General features: G+C 38.1%; 1 protein-coding gene across 1 annotated transcript in view; it reads right to left on the reverse strand.

The window, feature by feature from the left end:
- The window catches only part of SYNPR (synaptoporin), a 64,110-nt gene extending 44,848 nt beyond the window's left edge, over positions 1-19,262 (reverse strand). The window contains exon 1 of the mRNA XM_088134796.1: positions 18,852-19,262. Coding sequence (XP_087990922.1) covers positions 18,852-18,875 — 24 coding nt within the window. The 5' untranslated portion in view covers positions 18,876-19,262. The remainder of the gene's footprint in view (positions 1-18,851) is intronic.
- Between the last annotated feature and the right edge of the window lie 812 nt (positions 19,263-20,074).

The raw sequence follows: 20,074 nt of genomic DNA on the forward strand, positions 1-20,074 counted from the left end.
GGCTGAAGATCATACTGTTTACTACTCAGGACATGAAAAACAAAAAAAGAACAGGGTTGCTTTCATAGCCAGGAAGGATATAGCAAGAACAGTACTTGGCTACAATGCGATCAGTGAACAAATAATATCAATCAGACTTCACAGACAGCTCTTTAATATGAAAATTACCCAAGTTTATGCTCTAACCACTAATGAAGAAGAACAGTGATTAATTTTGTGGTCAAGTTCAATCTGAAATCAACAGAACATGCAAGCAAAATGTACTACCTGTGGTTGGAGTCTGGAATGCCAAAGATGGAAATATTAAGGAGGAAAATGTAGTTGAACTGTATGGCCTAGGAAGCTGAAATGAAGCTAGAGGACGATTTATCAGTTTCTGCCAATCCAATGATCTTTTCATTGCTAACACAGTCTTCAGACAACCAAAACAGTGCCTGATGGGTATAACCAGATGGAATAAAGAGAAATTAAATTGACTATATTATTGGTACAATGAAGTGGAAGAGCTCAATAATAACAGCCAAGATGTGGCAGGGGCTGACTATGGAACAAATCATGAACTGCTAATGTGTTGGAGAAGACTCCTGAGAATACACTGGATAGCCAACAAAACAACCAATGGATCATTGAACAAATTAACACAGAGTTCTCATTCAAAACATAAATGACCAAGGTCAAATTATTATACTTTGAATATATTATGGGATAACCTAGTTCTTTGGAGAAGTCTAGGGAAAGGCGGAAGGAAAGAGATGACAAGGACAGCCAGCAACAAAGTGGATGGACTCAATATAGCGGTGTTGAGTGCACCACTGAAAGACTTGAAGGACCAGGGTGAGACAGTTTGTCCTGGAGAAAATCTGTCTGTATGATTTCTAAGTGACAACATGGCTGGATGGCACATAATCAATCAACCAAGAGGGATGTAGCATGCAGTATCAATGAAATATTGGTGTTTTATTTATCACACTGCTCATGTGGATTCTATTTATTTACCAGAGGAAGGTATTCCTTATTGTTCTTTCTGCAGATTCCAAGAACAGTATACTGAATTAAAAAACATACTTCACAAAGTAGAATCATATTGGAAGCCAGACAACAACAACCATCCCCAATCTAGTGCTGTCCAGATGTCTTATGTGGAATGGCGGGCTGAAAATTATGGAAATTGCAATCAATCCATCTGTAAAGCAACAGATAAAAAAAGGATAAAAAGGAAAGTGCCTGACATACTAAAAAGTTTTGGAGAACAGGTTAGTTCCTGCAGAACATCACACTTGGTCTGAAGTGAGTTAAGCTCTAGATGTGAAGAGTTTTATTGAAGTGTAAGAGTCAGGTAGGAATTGCAGTCCTATGTGCAAACACATTCCAAATACATATACATGGTTCACCCAAAACTCTCCTGTGTTTGACTTTGGTGTAGTATGTTGTAAAAATCCAGCAATTATGGCTTTTAATCTATGGCAAAGCATGCTGTGTGAACCCAGCCACTCTAAATGAGTCAATGAAACCCAATGAGCAAATCATGACATAACACAATATCTGAACTCTTTGCTTCCAATCCTAATGGTCTATTTTCATATAGCTTGGGAAAAAAAGAATAGGAAGAGAACAAGTCATTGTTTATATTCCCACAGCAGATGAAAAAGGAACTTTAAAATCCAGTACAGGAATTTATTTCAAAATACCATATTTGGGCAAAAGATTATCAGAGCATATGTTCTGTATCCCAACACAACTGCAATATGGAAAACTCCTTAAAACTGAATATATCTTTGTACTCTTATGGCAACAATGGTTGATTACTTGGGGCCTGAGCAATCTGGAATAAATTCAATATATTTTCATATTCTTTATACCTATATGGTGGCCATGCAGTAAAAGATGGTACTGGGTAGCTTTAAAAAAGCACTCAAAAGTGGTCCATTTCATTTCATTTCTTTACAAGAATTTTAAATTACGATAAGTAATATTGTGTAAGAGACCCAGTTTGGTCTAGTGGTTAATGCTCCAGGCTAGAAACCAGGAGATGGTGAGTTCTAGTCCCGCCTTAGGCATGAAAGCTGGCTGGGTGACTTTGGGCCAGTCCCTTTCTTGCAGCCCATGATGTCAGGCTGGGGTGACAAGCTGGTCAGTCAATTCCTGTCACAACCAATGGATGAACATTTGGTTGATCCAAAAAAAGGGGACCCTACACATGCGGGAAAAATGCTAGATAGGGGGAAAAAAGTAATATTGTGTAACAGTAGCCCTTATATGATGATTTCTTGAAATTTAAATACATAAAAGAGAAGTCACAAAATGGATATTCTACCTATCACCAGCTGACTTCAAAAAAGCTTCAGAAGACTAAGTCGACGGACTATTATGTATCATGATAAAATTATTGGAAGTCCATCCTCTGACTTCCAGTGTTTGCCCTAGCAAACAGGTCAGTGTTCAATCTGATTCATGCCATGTAGCATTTTGATGGTATTACACTTTTTATTTTTGTAAAAATAAGTAGAAAAAGCAAAATAAATCAGCTTCTATCAAGTCACTAATGGGATGCCAGAACCGCACTGGCGTACATGTATAATAGGCCAGAAATTAAGCACATAAGTGATTTCTGAGGACTTGCTATGGTTCAACTGTTATAGATTTAGTTGCTTGTTAAAATCAAACAATTTTACTAAGAGAATATCCACAAAATCTAATATTTTGGCTTCTTGAGATTGCATGTGAAAATGTGTAAATGGGAGATTACCCTATATTTTTTCCGCAATTTTATTAATGAAATGATCTGATAAAGTAAGTTTAGTCCTTTGCAGGAAAGTGTTTCAGTGTTTTAGTAGAGCACATGACATGCAGTTTGAAGTTACTTGCCAGCAAGTTCTTATAAAGTGAGTAATCTTTGTCTGAGATCCCATAAAGTACTTGCCTATCAGTGTAAATAACACTGAACTAAAAGGACCAACATATAACCCAATATGGTTATTTCATAAAGTCTATATTTAAGTTTTGAATAAGCAGGTTCACAGACGAAATATATTTATTTTTTTGTTTGTTTCCCCCCCTGCAAGAATGGTTTATCTTAATAAGAACATTTAAACATTCAGGAAGTGTTGTTTTGTTTTGTTTTAAAAAAACAATTATATGCTGTAGTCGATTTAGGTAATTATTTTGATGTAATCTTTATTGCTTTGCTTTAGGTCAATTGAGAGGTATGGCTGCACCCTGTCTAGGACTATACACATACATACATACTGTACATACATACATATCCCAGGAACAACATCTGAGCTCTCTGTCCAGAAGAGTGCAGGGCTAGGAACAGCTCAGATACCGCGCAGAACCCTGAAACTCCCAGGCTGTGGCAGAGTACCCAAGTTTGAGGAAGACATGTACCACCCATAGGGCTGAGAGGGGAATTTTTTTATATACACGCATACATACATCCACATATACATATACATATATACATACATACACATACACACACATACACACACATATTCTAGACAGGGTGGACCAAGGTAAGTAATGTTCCCCATATCACTCCTTAAAGTTGCAGGAATAAAACTGTGCTGGTAGTGGACTCAAAGAGGTGCCACATCATCAGTTAGTTAGCAGAGTTTGCCAACAGGCACCAAAAGAAGTAATTAGATTAGATGCTTTGAAAGAAGGCTATTTTAGAGTTAAATCCCAGAATTGCCATTTAAAATATTTCAATTATCCAAGCATTGCAGGTATCAAGAAAACTTTTGTAGCACCTTTCTCAGAGAAGATGCTCAACATTCCAAGCTGGGGCTCCTTAACTGCTAATGGCGTGCAGTGAACTTAGTCATACTACATGCAATGCATCTATATAATTGAATTGAGGGCTTTTGCTAATAAGCATCATTCCGACTACAGAAAAAGGAATAAAAGGGGAGGCTGAAGAGAAGAATATAAATGGATCACTATTTGTTTGCTATATAATTGATGTTGTTCCTTTAATTATGTTTATTTTAAACAAGAGGTCCCAAACTCAAATCATCGCAAGGGCAGCATGAGGACCAGTTCATTAGCCTGCTGGCTGCAACTGTGAAGTTTTTTTGTACCTTCTAGAGACATACGTCTACAGTGAGTCAAAAAAGGAGGAAAACCAATAACATCATGGTATCCTATAAAACATGAATTTATTAAATAAATACCATGAAACAGCTAGTCCATAGTAATGTCTGCACAGCTACGGTTGGAACTATACGTGTGATGGGTGGCCCTTGAACAGGAGCAGCAAGCAGCACTGAAGCCATTTGGCTGTGCAAAAGAGACTCCGGGAGACCTGTTGTAATGAAGGAGTCCTGAAATACCAGGCAGAGTATTTGCACCAGAGCTGGGTCTGCCTGAGGTGCCCCAAGAGGATGAAGGAACAAGGCCATCACAGCCTTGGCATTGTTATGGTGGGGGCCATTTCAGCCCACCCACCCTGGTGAGTTTGATGCAGCTGGGGAGCAGATCCCCGCCCAGCTATTTTAGCTGCACTTGGCTTCGCCTCCCCTTGATGAATAATGAAGATCACTGTGGCTAATAGCAGCGGGAAACAGCTATCTTTGTCAAGATCAGCGAGAGGGAGGGCTTGTATGGGCATACGCACCTCACCTCTTGGAACAAAACCCAACAATATTGCTGAACTAATTTGCTAATGAGTAGTGGAAACATTCTCAATTGTAAATTTTTTGGGATTAGGGTCTACCTCCTTGAATGCCAGCACCACGCACACAGATCATGCTAAAGAAACAAATAAGTATTTCAGGAGATTATCAGCTTCGGTGATAGGAATTGAGTTGTTTATGCTTTGGTTACAGGAAATGAGTTCTTTCATGTTAGCTCAGTAAAATGAGAACTGCATAAGCTCCTCCCTCACCTCTCCAATGGCACTCTAAAAACACTGTACATTATAGAAGTCCATCATACGCCCTGTTTCCGGTTAGTGACGCTGTCCACTGTCACTGTGCCTCCTAAAATATATTCTAGGAGCTGCAGTAAGAGTGATACGGCAATGAAAGGTATTCTAGATCCTTCTGTGTCATCTGTAGCTTCTGATATTTTACAGGAAGATGACACCACAACTATTTTCACTGCAGGTAATAGTAAGAAGAGTTCTTAAAATTTCCCAACCTGGTACCCTTTATATGTATTGGATTTAATTTCTTATGTACAATGATCATGGTGAAGAGGAATTATGGAAATTGGTCCAATACATCTGGAGGGCATCAGATTGGAAAAAGCTGGTCTAGAGCAGCGTTTTTCAAACTTGGCAACTTTAAGATGTGTGACTGAGGAATCCTGGGAATTGGAGTCCACACATCTTAAAGTTGCCAAGTTTGAAAAACACTGGATTAAGGAATAGCCAATTATTAATGTGTGATTTATTATTTATTATTTGTTTAAATTTATTCTGCCCAACTCCAATGGACTCTTGGCAGTGCACAAAACTAAAAAAGAAATAAAACAAAGATATTAAATCAACAGGCAGCCCAAACTAAAATGCCCTAATTACAAAATCCACAAAACAAAACAGGGGCCATTAAACAAATAACAAACATCAACCCCAGATTAACAGTCTGTAGGCCTTTAAATTGAAGGTAGGAGAAAAATTTCAATAGTATAGGGCATACTTTGCATTCAGAAAGTCTCAGGTTCAATCCCAGGGATGATGATGATGATGATGATGATGATGATGATGATGATGATGATGATGGTGATGGTGATGATACTTTTATCCTGCCTTTTTAAATATATTACTCAAGGTGGTGAACATCCCTCAGTAAGTAAGCCTCGTGAGTTTCCTGCCTGAAACCCTGGAGGACTACTGCCAAGCCATGTAGTAATAAAATAGACTTAAACAATGACACTTTTCTATTCAGGTCCAGGTACAAATGATTCCTTCCATTAAAAGTTTTAAGAATAATAGTTCTGACTTTTCCTTCTTCCTAACAGAGTTATTTTCTGTAGAATTGAATGCTCAGTAGGAACATTCAGTTATGCAGTACGCCACGCTACAGTCCAAGAACGTTGTTATGTATAATTATCTGTTTATTTTGGAAGCTCAAGATTCCTTGAACTTGTACCAGAAAGGTAATCTAAAGCCACTTAGTCTGTGTGAAGGTTAAGCTGTAGAAAGGCAATTTGTAGGTTACTTAAAGCAAGCAAGCAAACAACAATAACAAAAAAAACCTGGCAACTCATAAGTGTATTTTTTTAAAGAATTCCTCCAAATCTCCTTTAACAGCAGAGGCTTTAATTTAGTACTTCGTGTTGTAAGATGAAACCACTTAATATCAAATTTAAATTGATGGATAATGGCACTAGCATTGTAAGTATTTTTAACAGAGTAACCATCATGTTCTAATAATTTTACTTGCATAATCATTTAATTCCGGAGAGACAATTTTCCATCTTTTCTTTTGAAGAACATCGTTACCTACCCCGACACCCATTGATTAGTTTAAAAGAACTATCCCCAGCTCTCCAATACCATTTAGTTTAACCACATAATGGAATACTGGCCCTTCTCCCTCATTATATTTTAATAGAAATAGAACAGAACCCAATTGTATTCTAATCTAAGGGACCGCACTACTTGCCGATTTTTTCATATGAGCAGTGGATAAAATTTCTTTGTGCTGTTTAAGGCTTGGATAGCTGAGACCTTTTCCCGCAAACTCAAAAAATAGATTTTCTTTTGGGCCAAACTCAGATTGTGATTAGGCCGATGGCCAGATCCTACAACTTCTGTAATGCCTCCATAATCCACTCTTTTTATTCACCTACCCACCTCCCTGCTTAAAAACTACGTCCACCCCCTTTTTCCTAGCTTGCTGTTCTGCAGGGGGTAGAGGAATGAAATCAGGCTGTAGTATCTGGCACAGTCCTCTGCCTGTAAATCAGGTGTCCGAGTTTAGGGAATTATAGCTTTCCCAGCACTAGTAACAGATAAAAGAAGGGGACATTCCTTTTTCTTCTCTGTTCTGGATACTAATTTAACCTGGGGATAAAGCTCTTGAACTAGGCCCACCCAGGGACACCCATGTTCAAATCCCCTGTGAGTGACAAACGATGGAATTTCATCACTCATGCCTTAGACTCCTGCCCCACATAGCTGGTGAAAGTGACCGGGGAAAAATTGGATTTAGGCTCTAAACCCAACACTTCTTTTAAAAAATCACCACCTCCTAAAATGGTTTTAGCCATCTCAATCATAATTAAGCCTATGCCTTCACTTCTTTGCATTTATTCATCAACTCCGCAAAATTCGATAACTTTCATTCAGATCTATTGCATCTATCACCTTTCTCTTGATTTCACAGACATGTAGCATAACTACTTTCTTTAATTTCATTTGTTAATTTGTGGTCTTTCCCATATAATCCTCTTACATTCCAAATCACGATCTTCCATATACCATGGTCATCACCAGGGCGATAGATATTGATCTCCATTGGCCATTATCATTTTGAACAATTTAAGCTTTACATAGTGCTTTTTAGTAAAACAGAGAAAGTGTACATTAAGTTACCAAGCTCAGTTGTACCTGTGTCACATGTAGCATTCCCTGCTAATGATAAAGACAATACCAATCAGTTTTGGTACATTTCGGCCACTATGCCACAAGCAGAATCAAAGCTCAGTTTTATCTCAAGCATGCCTATGCTGTTCTATGCAAGGTAGAATCTCTAATGTCAAGATTACCATGCAAGTCTTAACATACTGTTGCCTGCACCCCACCGTCTAAGAACTATATGCAGTGTACTGATACTCAAAATGACTGAATGTTGAGATCATTCATCAAGTTGTGCATCATCGTGGGTAACACTACAATTTTCAATGGTGTAGACATTTCTGAGTGATAACTTAACAAAATAATTTCATTTGTGTCACTGCCAATACAATGCTTCGATAATCCATATGACCTAAGGAACATGCTGAATATTTACAATGCAATATGTGAAAAACAAGTGCTTTCACATGAGTATTATATCAACCTTGGATTCTTATGAAAATACTTCAGGGATCTAAATAGTTAGATACATGACCTTGGAATAATGGCACAAGGAGTTCAAGTCTGTGGGGACATTCTAATATCAAATATGCTACTAATCAAGATTTAATTAATGGACAGTAGAGAATCAAAGACAAAAGACCTGATGGTACTTAGCTGTCATAGACAGCTATAAGATGATTGATCTGCTCCACACCATATTAATTTCCATATCTCCCAGAGAAGGAAATAATACTGTAGTCTTCAACATTAATTTTATTCAAGACCAACCAGTTCTAATGATGTATATAATAATAAACAACAAGCTTTCCCAAAAGAGACTGTAGAAGATTAACTTCTTGCAAGTAAAACCATAGAAGAGTTCCTTTGATCACCACAACCAAGACTGGTCTTCTGGTCCCTGCAACTTCTGTGATTAACTAACTCCTGGGAGACTGGTATGCCTGTTGTCTCACTCTGTCAATAGGTCCAGCAAGCTTCCTTTCCTTCAGACTTTGCTCCTTTTTGTTCCTTTCCAGTCAAGTCTACAATCTTGGAATTCTCTGGCAGTTTCCTGGCCAAATACTTAACAGCCCTGATCCTGCTTAGCTTCCAAGCAGGGGCTCTGCAGGATATGATTAAAAAAAAAAAAAAAAGAGGAGCCAAGATGGCAGTCGCAATGGTACAATCAAAGCTCTGCCTGTTCTTTGTGTGTGTCATGTGTGTGGTGCACAAAAACAGCAGTTGGAACTTTCATCATACCATGACTGCCTCCATCTTGATCTTTTTTTTTAACCACACCTTGCAGACATCCCTGCTCCCAAGCAAATAAAAGATAAGGCAGATGCTGCCACTTGCTACACATAAAAACAAAACAAAACAGAGAACAAAAATTATTGGAAAAAAATAGAATTTTAGCAAGAAAATGTGATAGCTCCATTATCTGTGGCAGAGACTGTAAATGGGGCACAGAAACAAACAAAAAGAAGAAAAATATTTCATAATTGCAGCTGATAATGTAACCTACTTATTATTGCAGTGTTTCCATCACACTATTACATATTATCTAAACTGCTCACTAACAACCTTCAATTATACTTAATCCAAGTTGATTTTGTATTAACAAACTTCATTATCACCACCATCATCTAGACACAGTGCCAGTGAACATTAAAGCCTATTTTAATAACTTTCCATTAGTGTTATGAAGGAACTGCCTTTGAGAGTTTGATACAATGTTCAGTATGCTTCATCTTATTTTTCACTGGAGTGGAAGAAAAATCATGCACAAAATTTATCCATCTGTGCAATGAATTTGATATCATCTTTCTGGTTCACCATCTTTTTTTCTATTTTCTTTCTTTCTTTTTTGGGGGGTGTGTGTTATATTTTTCTATATACCTAGTAAGAAATGAGGGGTTAGCATAGCTTTTATTTTCTGACCTGTAAAAGTCCCATGAAAGGTGATTCCTCATAATGTCTTGAGATTTAACTGAGGTGTCGAAAACCAAGTAGACTTCACCATGATGATGAGAAAATTGGACAAGACATTTCAGACATCCCTCAGACATCTTATGATCAAAGTAAATGTAAGAATGGTGCATCTCTTCCATGAGCATTTAGCCATTTTTTTTCCTTCCCCCGAAGCACATTTTGGAAGCAATTTGTTTTCCATCAAACTGAAAGAAACTGCAGAAGAAATTTAAACCATGGCATTAATTAACTCAGCAAAAGCCTTCTTCATGTGATCACGCACCAATCAGAGTGCTATATTAAATGCTGGGAAAGGAGGGGAGGTCAGCAACTGGCATTCTGTTTTTCTTCTAGCAAAATGTTTTCAGAATTCCTGCTCTAAGAGCTGTTCTGTTACTGAAAAAGGAACCCATGCAAATTCGTCTTGAATGGGATAAAGCAGCAGACTCTTAGAATCTGATATGCTTCTAATATATTCTTCAAGACCTTTCCTGAAGAATCTACGTTAATCTGTCTTTATACTTACCACCTGAAAAGCACTTCTGCAGAGCAAAATGTTACCACAGTCTAGTGGTGTTGCTCAGCAGGAGAGAGGGGAGCTCTGAGACCGGCTCAGTGATGACAGGGCTCAGCAATCAATCCTGAGATATGGCTACTCAGGACGTAGTACATGATTCACTCCTCTGCTTTTGCAAACTAACATAAATATGACAGCATTCCCAGCCTTGCATAGAACCAGGATGCTACCATGGAGTTTAGCATTAATACTGATAGAAAATGGATAACCATTACAAATCCATCCAACCAAATCCATCCTTTATATTCTCTTGAATTCACACAATCAACTTCCCCAACCTCTTATTGGGAATTTTGGGAATTATATTTCTAGTACATTTAGATGGTGGCAGATTGACAGTTGTCCCTCCCTCTGTCTGAAATCTTCCCACAAATAGCTCCTTTAATGGCTGCCAGACTTCGCTCCGTTTCTCTCTTTCTCTTTCTCTTTCTCTTTCTCTTTCTCTCTCCCTCTCCCTCTCCCTCTCCCTCTCCCTCTCTCTACACACACACACACACACACACACACACACACACCTCCTAAAGAATATTTACTTCCAGGAATACCCCTGGACCCCAATACATCCTGTAAAGTCTTTTAGAAACCACAAATGATAGATTTCTGCAACCCAATTCTTTCAGTTCACCTGTCCAGGAAAAGAACAAAGATAAACAGTGGCTGTAGAGAGCTTTTTACTGGAAGAGAAGCTAAGAGGGGGTGGCAAGTTGTATTCCAGCCACTGGTTATAAGATACATGGCATCCACTTTGTGAATGGACCATATTCCCCCAGCAACCATTTTATGAGATTACCCACAACATTTGGATCCCTGACATAGATGGAAGATGAAGTCACAAGAAAGCCAACTGTCTAGGCCTAGGATCTTTCTTCCAGAGCTTCTAGCCATTCATCAACATTGGCTGTTTGAGAAGAACAGAAATATTAAGAAGTTGGTGGAACTTAAATGCCACGACCAAGAACTAAATGCATCCCCAAAGTCTGGAAGGCAAGATCATCTCCAAAATACGATTCCCAGGAGGTGCAGCATTTTCTTTTTTTAATGTAGAAAAATAGAGGAGTCAATAAACTTCGGAAAGGAATCATAGCTGAGTGTAGAACACGGATTTTGCATGCCAATAGTCCCAAATATATTCCTTAGTGGCTTCCCATTACAGGATCAGATAGCAGGTAAATGCCTCTTTTCCTGAAGATTCTGTTGAGAGTTTCCAAGCAGAGTAGGTAATGTAGGATTTAGATGGACAAACATTCTAATCAGATATAAATGGATAACTTTATATGGAATACAGTTTGTCTTTTCCTAATTCCTCTATAATATTAATATATATATAATATCAAATAAGCTGACTACACAATGCACATTTGATCTAGAATGGCTCAAAAGAGAATGTATATCTTTGCAATATACATCTTATTTATGTATACATTCATTCATACATTCAAACAAAGAAACATTCTAATTTGCTCACAATTACTCCAGACTCTAGGAGTAATAATCCTTATAGGATTATTATAGGATAAAATGGGGAAATGTGTCTGCCACTCTGAGCTACTTGAAAGAAATGACAATATAATATAGTATATGCATATATCATGGAGAATACTATATAGTGTAGGGCTTTCAAAATATAGGAGCCATTGCACTTCTGCTTCTTTTTACCCTGCAGGTCACTGTTTCTCAACCTTGGCAGCTTTAAGATATGTAGACTTCAAGTCCCAGAATTCCCCAGCCAACCAGTCATGCTGGCTGGGGAATCCTGGGAGCTGAAGTCCACATATCTTCAAGTTGCCAAGGTTGAGAAATACTGCTACAGATGATATCAGAAACTCTAGAAAGCTTTTCCTTCCATCAGCATTAATCCAGATTCTGGAGGTTTGGTGCTGCTATGAGAAAGACCTGAGCTCCAAGGTTTCCCACCCTGGTTTGGTAGGAAGGAGACATGTGACAGTCATTCCTATACTGCTGGTACAATGTAAAGAATGAGTTTGGGAGAAAAACAGTACTGCTCCACCTTCATGACGCGGTTTGCAGATTGCAATTCTGAACCTAGGAGCTTGATATTTTGGTGAGACAGATGTTAATAATTTGGAACACCCTCACTGCTATAATCTATCATAATCTAGATCAGTGCAAAATGCCACAAGCATTTAAGAAGAGTTAGAAATACATGCAGAGGCAGTAATTCGAGCATGTAATGCTTGAAGATATAGTTGTGTTCCCAGGCTTGGGGGTTGGGTTGTCATTTAGAGCCCATGAAATAGTTATGTTAACTGTGGTTTGACTGGTTTTCACTTTGGCTGCTGGTTATGCATTTTATTTTTGCTGCTGGATGTATTTTTAACTGCTGTGAGCTGCCCAGAGTCATCCTGCCACAGAATACAAAAATTACAACACATGAAATGCATATACGGTGACCTAATTTGAGTAAAATATTAAATTCTGGGACCCCAGGAGAATAATTTGAGAGGCTGAGATCATTCTGAAATCAGGGTGGACCATCCATGAAATAAGGACCACGTGTGGCTCTTGAAACACCTTTTTGCAACCCTAAGAGTTCTCCTTAACTATGCCATTGAAATAAGTAGCAAAATCTGATTAAGGTTGTATTATGCTGTAGATTACTTTTATGGGCATCGGGGTGTGTATATGTGGGGGGAACCACAGCAGTTGTTGACATGTACATCACTACATCGTGACACAAATGATGCAACTTACATACTTGCATCACATGGTGAGGTCATTACAAAACCACACTGTTTGTAATGTGATGTTGTAATGTATGTCATCATTTTGGCATACCTGTGGCTTGCTACAGACATGTATGGTTGCTCAGCTATAGTTCATTAATAGTTGAATTAATACATTGCACTCAGAGTCATACTTTGTAAATTACAACAGTTGTATTATTATTGCTGTTGTTGTTATTAATTAAATTTATTATGGCCACCCACGCCAAAAGACTGAGTGGTTTGCAATATCCAAATAGACAATTAAAACAGTTAAAAGCATAAAGCAAAACATGTCAGCCCGGATTAAAAACAACTATAACAATAAAAACATGACAGGGAATCCACTGTGATGGAATGGAATTATGAAGGCCAAGCTCAGGGAGATAAACATTTTCTTAGCTCGCCAGAACCGCGTGAGAGGAGCAAGAGGATGAGACTGGCACCCCCCTGAGGAATTCACATTGTTGTGGCTGGAGGACTTTGGGAACTGGGGTTTTAGTCTGGGAAGATTCTTGCTAGAGGTTGTAGCTAATAAACATAGCCGGACTGAATTGGCATTGTCTCTTGGAGTTCCTTGGGCTAGGCCTGACATCCACAGACACACTAACTCCAGGCCAAGGATGATAAAACTGTAAACCCAAACCAAACTGTGCTGGCTTATATGGACCCAACTGCTGATAACCTGAGGTACAGTTTCCACACTTTAGGATTTACTTTAATGTTTTCATTTGGGAAACTGCAATCCTGTCTACCTGGGGGTGAACAGAATCCAGGTACTTGCCTGGCACATCCACATCCATTGTGACTCTCTGCACTCCCTAAAAACACACACTATCCCCCACTGTGACCCCAGCTGTAGAATAAGTAAGCAGACCAGCCTCACGTTGACTCTTGCCTTTGACTCAAAGCAATATTTATTTATTTTTCTATCTATATATCGCATTTGTCCCCACCCATCTCGTTAAAAAATGACTCTGGGCAGTTTACAAAGCAGTTAAAATCAATTAAAAATACAATATAGAATGATCCTGAATAAATAGAAAATAAATATAATCCAAGAATAGACGTTAAATTGGCAGTAGTTTGGGGAACATCATCAAGGCACCAGCCACCCCCCATATGGGTGAGAATTCCCATTTCACCACTTTATGAAACTCATGTCTCCAGCTTTCAAGCTTCCTGATTACTGAGTAATATAAAGGGAAAGGGAAGAAACACTCCCATTCCTCCCCCCTCCCCCATTCCTTTACTGTCTTGCTTGGAAACATGAGATGATGTCAAGCAATAGTCAAAATTCCGTTACATTTTCATGCATAAAAGTCTACCACAAATCAACATGCAATCTTAGGTTTGTTGGGAAGCAGGAAATGTTCCTTCAGCTACTAGAAGTGACTGCTATGATCTATGCCTCTGAAACATATTAAATGTAGTTTTCATTGTGAAATGTACGGTAAGTCTGACTCATAATCTTATATATGGTAGCAAGCTAAAGGTATTCTCATGATAGCTTAGTTTCCTCCAGCCCTACAATATTTTTGTTACTTCTTTTGAAAGTTTTTTTCAGAGGGGAAAGAAGCTTAGTTAAATTCAAGAAAAGAAAAACAAAACGAAATGCAGCTTCCCAGATGAACAAAAATTAGAATTATAAATTTGGCAGTGTTACATGGGAAGGGGTGGGGGGGGGGGTGAAAGTGGGTGCAATCCAAAAGCCAGCAATAAACCATGCCTGCAAAATATGTTGTAGTGCTCTAAAACAAACCATAGTTTAGCAGCTAGTTCCATCCATTCATTGAACCTAAAAACTAATACATCACATTATAGTCTAGCATGACATGTTAACCAAGCAAAATGGTGACATTAGCTTTTAGCACATATGAGGATTCTCTGTACTTGATGTTAAGGCATCACAAAAGGAGTGTGATCACACTATGAGTTTTATCTGCTGAATGCAGCATGGGAAGTTCATATTCTCTGGAAGACAGAAAGTAGCAGGAGCTTCAATGAAAATGTTCTCCACCTCAAGATTTGATAGAAATTATTGTATAATAATGCCATTATGAGCTATAATTGTATAACTATTTTACAAATAATATAAATAATTGTTTAAATAAAACCCTATTGCAGGCAGTTCCATTTAATTTTCTTAGATTACCTTCCTACACTGCAAGTAATGCTCTTTCCCAATCAGAAATGTAAATGAGTATCACTTTTTAAGTCTCATCTCCCAGTTCTTTGGAGCGAATGAGTTGTCTCTGCTGAAGATATCAAGCTCCTTTTGTGTTTGTTTAAAGGACAAAAGCAACAATGCTTATATAAAAATAGCATTGCCCATAAGCAGTTCTTCCAGCTTGAAAACAGAGAAGAAAGTCCCATTTCATACAAAATCTAGAATCAACTGCATTCGAATATGGGGATAGCTCAACTGGCCAACCTCACTCCAAAAAAACTAGAATTGGGTGATGGCACCACCATCATTTTCACTTAGTGTGCCTGATATTTCATGCCATTTGCAGAGTTCTGCCCAGCACATTATCCAGATACCCAGTCCAATATTTCAAACCTTACACTGAGTTAGTAGGTTCAGATGCTTCCTTTCAAGCTCTCTCTACCATCCACAAATGTTGGCTGCATTCACATGGTACACTAGATGTTCCAATAGAAGAGAATACCTGTAGCTCAGGGTTGAACTGTGGAGTCCTTGGTGCTCTCTGAGCTTAGTTATTTGCTTGCAGATGTCTCATTACCCCACTAGGTAACATCATCAGTGCTAGTGAGTGGGGGGTTTGCTCCCTGTTTATATACAGTAGCTTGCTCTGCCAGTGTTGATGGGGGTGTGGCTTTCTCCTTGGTAGTTTGGTTTTCTCCCCAATAAAGGAATTACCAAGGAGAAAACCACGTCCCCACTAACACTGGTAGGGCAAAGTACTGTATATAAACGGGAAGCAAACCCTACACTCAAGAGCACTGATGATGTTACCTAGTCGGGTAATGAAATATCTGCAAGCAAACAACCAAGCTCAGAGAGCACCAAGGACTCCACACCAGATACTACTTTTTATGTACAAAGAACCTGGCTTGGTTCCAGCAATTACTAGGCAACATGTATTACACAGCTATTAATTATATTTGAATCATGACTGACACCTACTATTAGTATCTTTAAAATGTAAAAGCAAAGTGATGCTTGGTTTGCACCTTTTTGGGTGTTATGTCCTAGTTTTTTGAGTTTTTTCCTCACATACCAAGACACAAGCACCAAATTCATACAAGTGCAAGAGCAAACAGGAAGCTCTGTTGCTCCACAAACCATGAATCTCTGTCTTCCTACTTTTTCTTGGTTCTTTCTTAGTTCCAACAAAATATAATACTTTTAAAAATTGAGAGTTGGCACTTCTCAATAGAGTCAAAATCACAGGTGCTTTGATTCAGAGAACATGAGAAGTCTACTATCTCCCTAACTTCTCCATCTCCAGCAATCCACTGCATGTATAATGGCCACTTGAAATACTGTCCTCACCATCTCTGTTTACAATATTGTCCCTACAATATTCTTCATCAGCTATAGTGGAATTAGCAAGAGCTTTAGACAAGCTTTCGAATGTTGCCATCAAGAATGAAGAGACAGAAGATCTCTTTTAAGAAATCACCGAGTTGTGTTCAGTGACAGTAAATCAGACCTACTACCCAGGTTTGATATCTGACTTTTCTGGTTTTATATAAATCCAAGCTCCCTTGAACTGTGCTCAACTCTAGGTGACTATATGGATACATCTCTGTGTTGTTTTTTCTTCTTCTTGGCAACAATACAGAAATGGTTTACTATTACCATCTTCTGGATTTTTAAAATTCCCATTCAGTTTACAGCTTTGAGGTTTCCCTGTGGTCCCTCATCCAAGTAATAATGAAGACCAACCTTGCTCAGCTTTTTTGGAATCAGCTAAGATTGGTTAGGTGGTACCATCTGCTGTGCCTGCTGATTTGTTAATGTGGTTGACATAAATTTTGACCAATCAGGCAGGTACAGGCTAGTAACTTGCTACCTTTGAAACAACTGTTATAAGGTCAGAGAAACTCTGCACTAGTGGTATAAGCTTTGATTGTACCATGTATGGTAAGAGTATAATTAATTAGTAACTCAATGCTTTTGGATACTCCAAATACATTTTTTTTTCATTTTTATGAGAACTGAAAGTTGTACTAATTGAAAGAGATGGAGGTACAATCCAGTCTCTCTCAAAAAATCTGTAGCAAAACCTTTTCCCTGGATTTATTTTCTTGAATAGACCCAGCTCAGATTTAATATTCTTCCAAGCTTACCAATACAAAAAAAAATAAAAAATAAAAAATGGAAGGGGGAATCTAATAGATTTCCAAAATAGCATACAGATTTCGGGGGGGGGGGGGGGGTTCTTCTTTTTTTCCCATGAAAAAGAATGCTTACTATATTTGATGGGTGCATCCATTTCTCCTACCTAGGCCCAATTCGTAGGTCATATTAGGATACCAAAGATCTCCAACTAGTGTTTAAATATCTTGGTCTTCCTATCTTCTACATACAACAGTTTTTCTGTCTTATTTCTAGTGGATTTGTTTCTGTACCTTCCATGACTGACAGGCAAGCCATATTCACATGAACTGGAGTCAGCATTTTGAGTTGGGCCAATCCATAGCACATTCCTTTCTATGTCCTTGCATTCTGTTTGGGATTCTGACATGAATCCCTCTATAACAAAATACTTCAGGCTAATGCTTTAAAAATACAAAGTTGTTTACGCTTTGATTTCTGATCAAAGCTTGCACATGCATTGCCTAAAATATGCAGCATATTTATACTTTGGATTATTAAATAATTACTAAAATGCTAATAATTATGCTTATCATTACACAATTAAATAGCCATGTTTAGGTTTTCTTATTAATGTATACTTTCCTATAAATTACTTTTATGTGTGTATATTTTGACCAGCAAAACATATTGGAATTTATTTAGATTTAAGTGGGAGAGAAATAATTTTTAAAAAAATGAAAAATGCAACTGAACAGGTTTAATTAGCATGCCTACTTCGAAACCGTTTCCTCAGGAAATTAGAATATCAGCTTTGCCTATTATTTTTCTAATTGTCCAGTCATATTGAACAAGACAAGGAATTATTTGACAGATAATGGTTAACCACTGAACATTCAAACTTAATGCATTTCTGAGGGATAAAAGCCGATAATTGCTATAGACTGCTAATGGACCTTCCATAATTTTCAAAATTTGCCACTTCCAAGCAGAGTAAAAAGCAAGTATACATTTCTTAATTGAATAAGACAAGCTCAGAAATTCTAGTAGGTAACTTTGCTCCTGCCACAATACTTACTCTTGTCAAATATAGAGTTACTGTATTATTTCATAACTGCATACAATACTCTTTTCCTATTTTAAAATAAAATGGACATCGGATGCTATTTTGTATAATTTATTTTAGCGATTTTATATAGATTTGTTTTGAAACATTACATAAAAAAAAGTCTACCTTTAACAGGACAAGGTTAATGTTCTTAAAAGTTAAGAAGAAAATAAATCTATGCTTTACAGAATAAAGCCTGCAGTTACATACATGCTGTATGTTAACCTAACAATTATGTTAAAAGGAGAAAGGATATGTCAAATAAAGCAAATAAGAAACAGCCTCTATATTGCCCATTTTTCTTGTTCTATCTTTCAAAGAATTGCATTTTAAAAACCACCACCCCCGCAAAAAAACCCAAAAGATTTGGGGGAGCTGGAGAGTGAAATGGGTAAGTCTATGGGTCAGTGCTTTATTAGGTCAATTTTATATTATTTCTTTCTTATGCCCACATTTCTGCAGTTTCCTAACTGCAGGATAAGTTCACTCAAATACTTCTCTACACACACACACACACAAAAGTAGTAGATATTGTTATAAGCTAAACAACTAAACAAAGGCACTTAACACAAACCCACGCATGCAACAGAAGTACAGTAGTTTACAATTTTCAAAGAGTACCTCAGAAAATACATTTCTTCATAGCCACAGTTGCTGGAGGAACAAGGTTAACTTACCGGAGCAAATATCACCATACACATTTACAAACGGTTTTACAATCCAACTTCCTTCATCTGAAAGAAGAAAAAGGTTGGCTCATGCTAAAAATAAAGGCACCCCAAGAGCTCCTCAACAGACAGCGTAGCTCCTTGTCACTGTTTTTATGAAGCAAATAAAAGGAGGGCAAGAAAAATCAATGCTCTGGGAAAGTGAGGTGATATACCAATCAGGGAACAGCCACAGTCTTATTTGCTGGGGGAGGTGATGATGGGGGGGTGGGGAGAGGAATGGTCTCACATTATTAGAGAATAACTACATGTAGTCTGTGGACAGGAATTTAATACTTTCCTCCTTCAAGAGAAGATCTTGACTGCTTTTCTCCTATGTGCTTGGCTGCTGCCAGTAAAGTACCAGAAAAGAGAGGCAGGGCTGATTATTCAGATCGGTGAATGCACGAACTTTGATTTGGGGGACACACTAAGCTTCCTGCGCTTCTGTTCAGTCTGAGCAGCATTCAGAACCCCTGGGGAGACAGTGGAGGGCAGGCAGGGGAAGACTTACATTGTCTTCGTGTGAAACTCCTGCACTTGTGAAACTCCTGCACTCAAAAAGCCATGCCAGGATGCACAACTGGCGCTCGGTCTTTCATTCTGTGGCCGGAGCTAAAGATATGCCACATAAAATACTAGCACTGCATAGAATCCATAACGTACGTTTTGTTCTTTCTTTCCTAAAATGGTTTTCTTTTCTTTTCTTTTCTTTTCTTTTCTTTTCTTTTCTTTTCTTTTCTTTTTCCCTGGTTCCTCTCATTAGAAAAAGGATACAATAGAACTGGAAAAAGTGCAGAAGAGGGCAAGCAAAATGATCAGGAGGTTCGTACCCATTGCATAATGAGAAAAAGTTAAACAATTAGCTTGGGGGGGGGGAAGGTGACTGTGTAGGCTCTTGACATGGATAAAGGTTTTCTTCTTTTTGACAAAAGAACTAGAGCTTGGTCTTTCCCTATTGGAAAAGTAGGAGTCATCCAGTCAGCTGCTTGGAAGAAGATTTAGAACAAAAGAAAGCACTTCTTCACACAATACATAATTAAGCTGTGGAATTTGTTACCGGCAAATATGGTGATTGCCACTAACTGGGAGGGCTTTAAAAGAGGAATGGGATGAATTTGGAGGTGAGGGCAGGTGTTGGAAGGGCTATTTGTCTTAAAGAGGCTGTGTTTACCTCTGTTTGGGGTCCCTCT

This window comes from Python bivittatus, unplaced genomic scaffold (assembly GCF_059951505.1).
Source record: "Python bivittatus isolate LINGU-HERP-01145 unplaced genomic scaffold, Pbiv_v1 ctg000080_np1212, whole genome shotgun sequence".
Lineage (NCBI taxonomy): Eukaryota > Metazoa > Chordata > Lepidosauria > Squamata > Pythonidae > Python > Python bivittatus.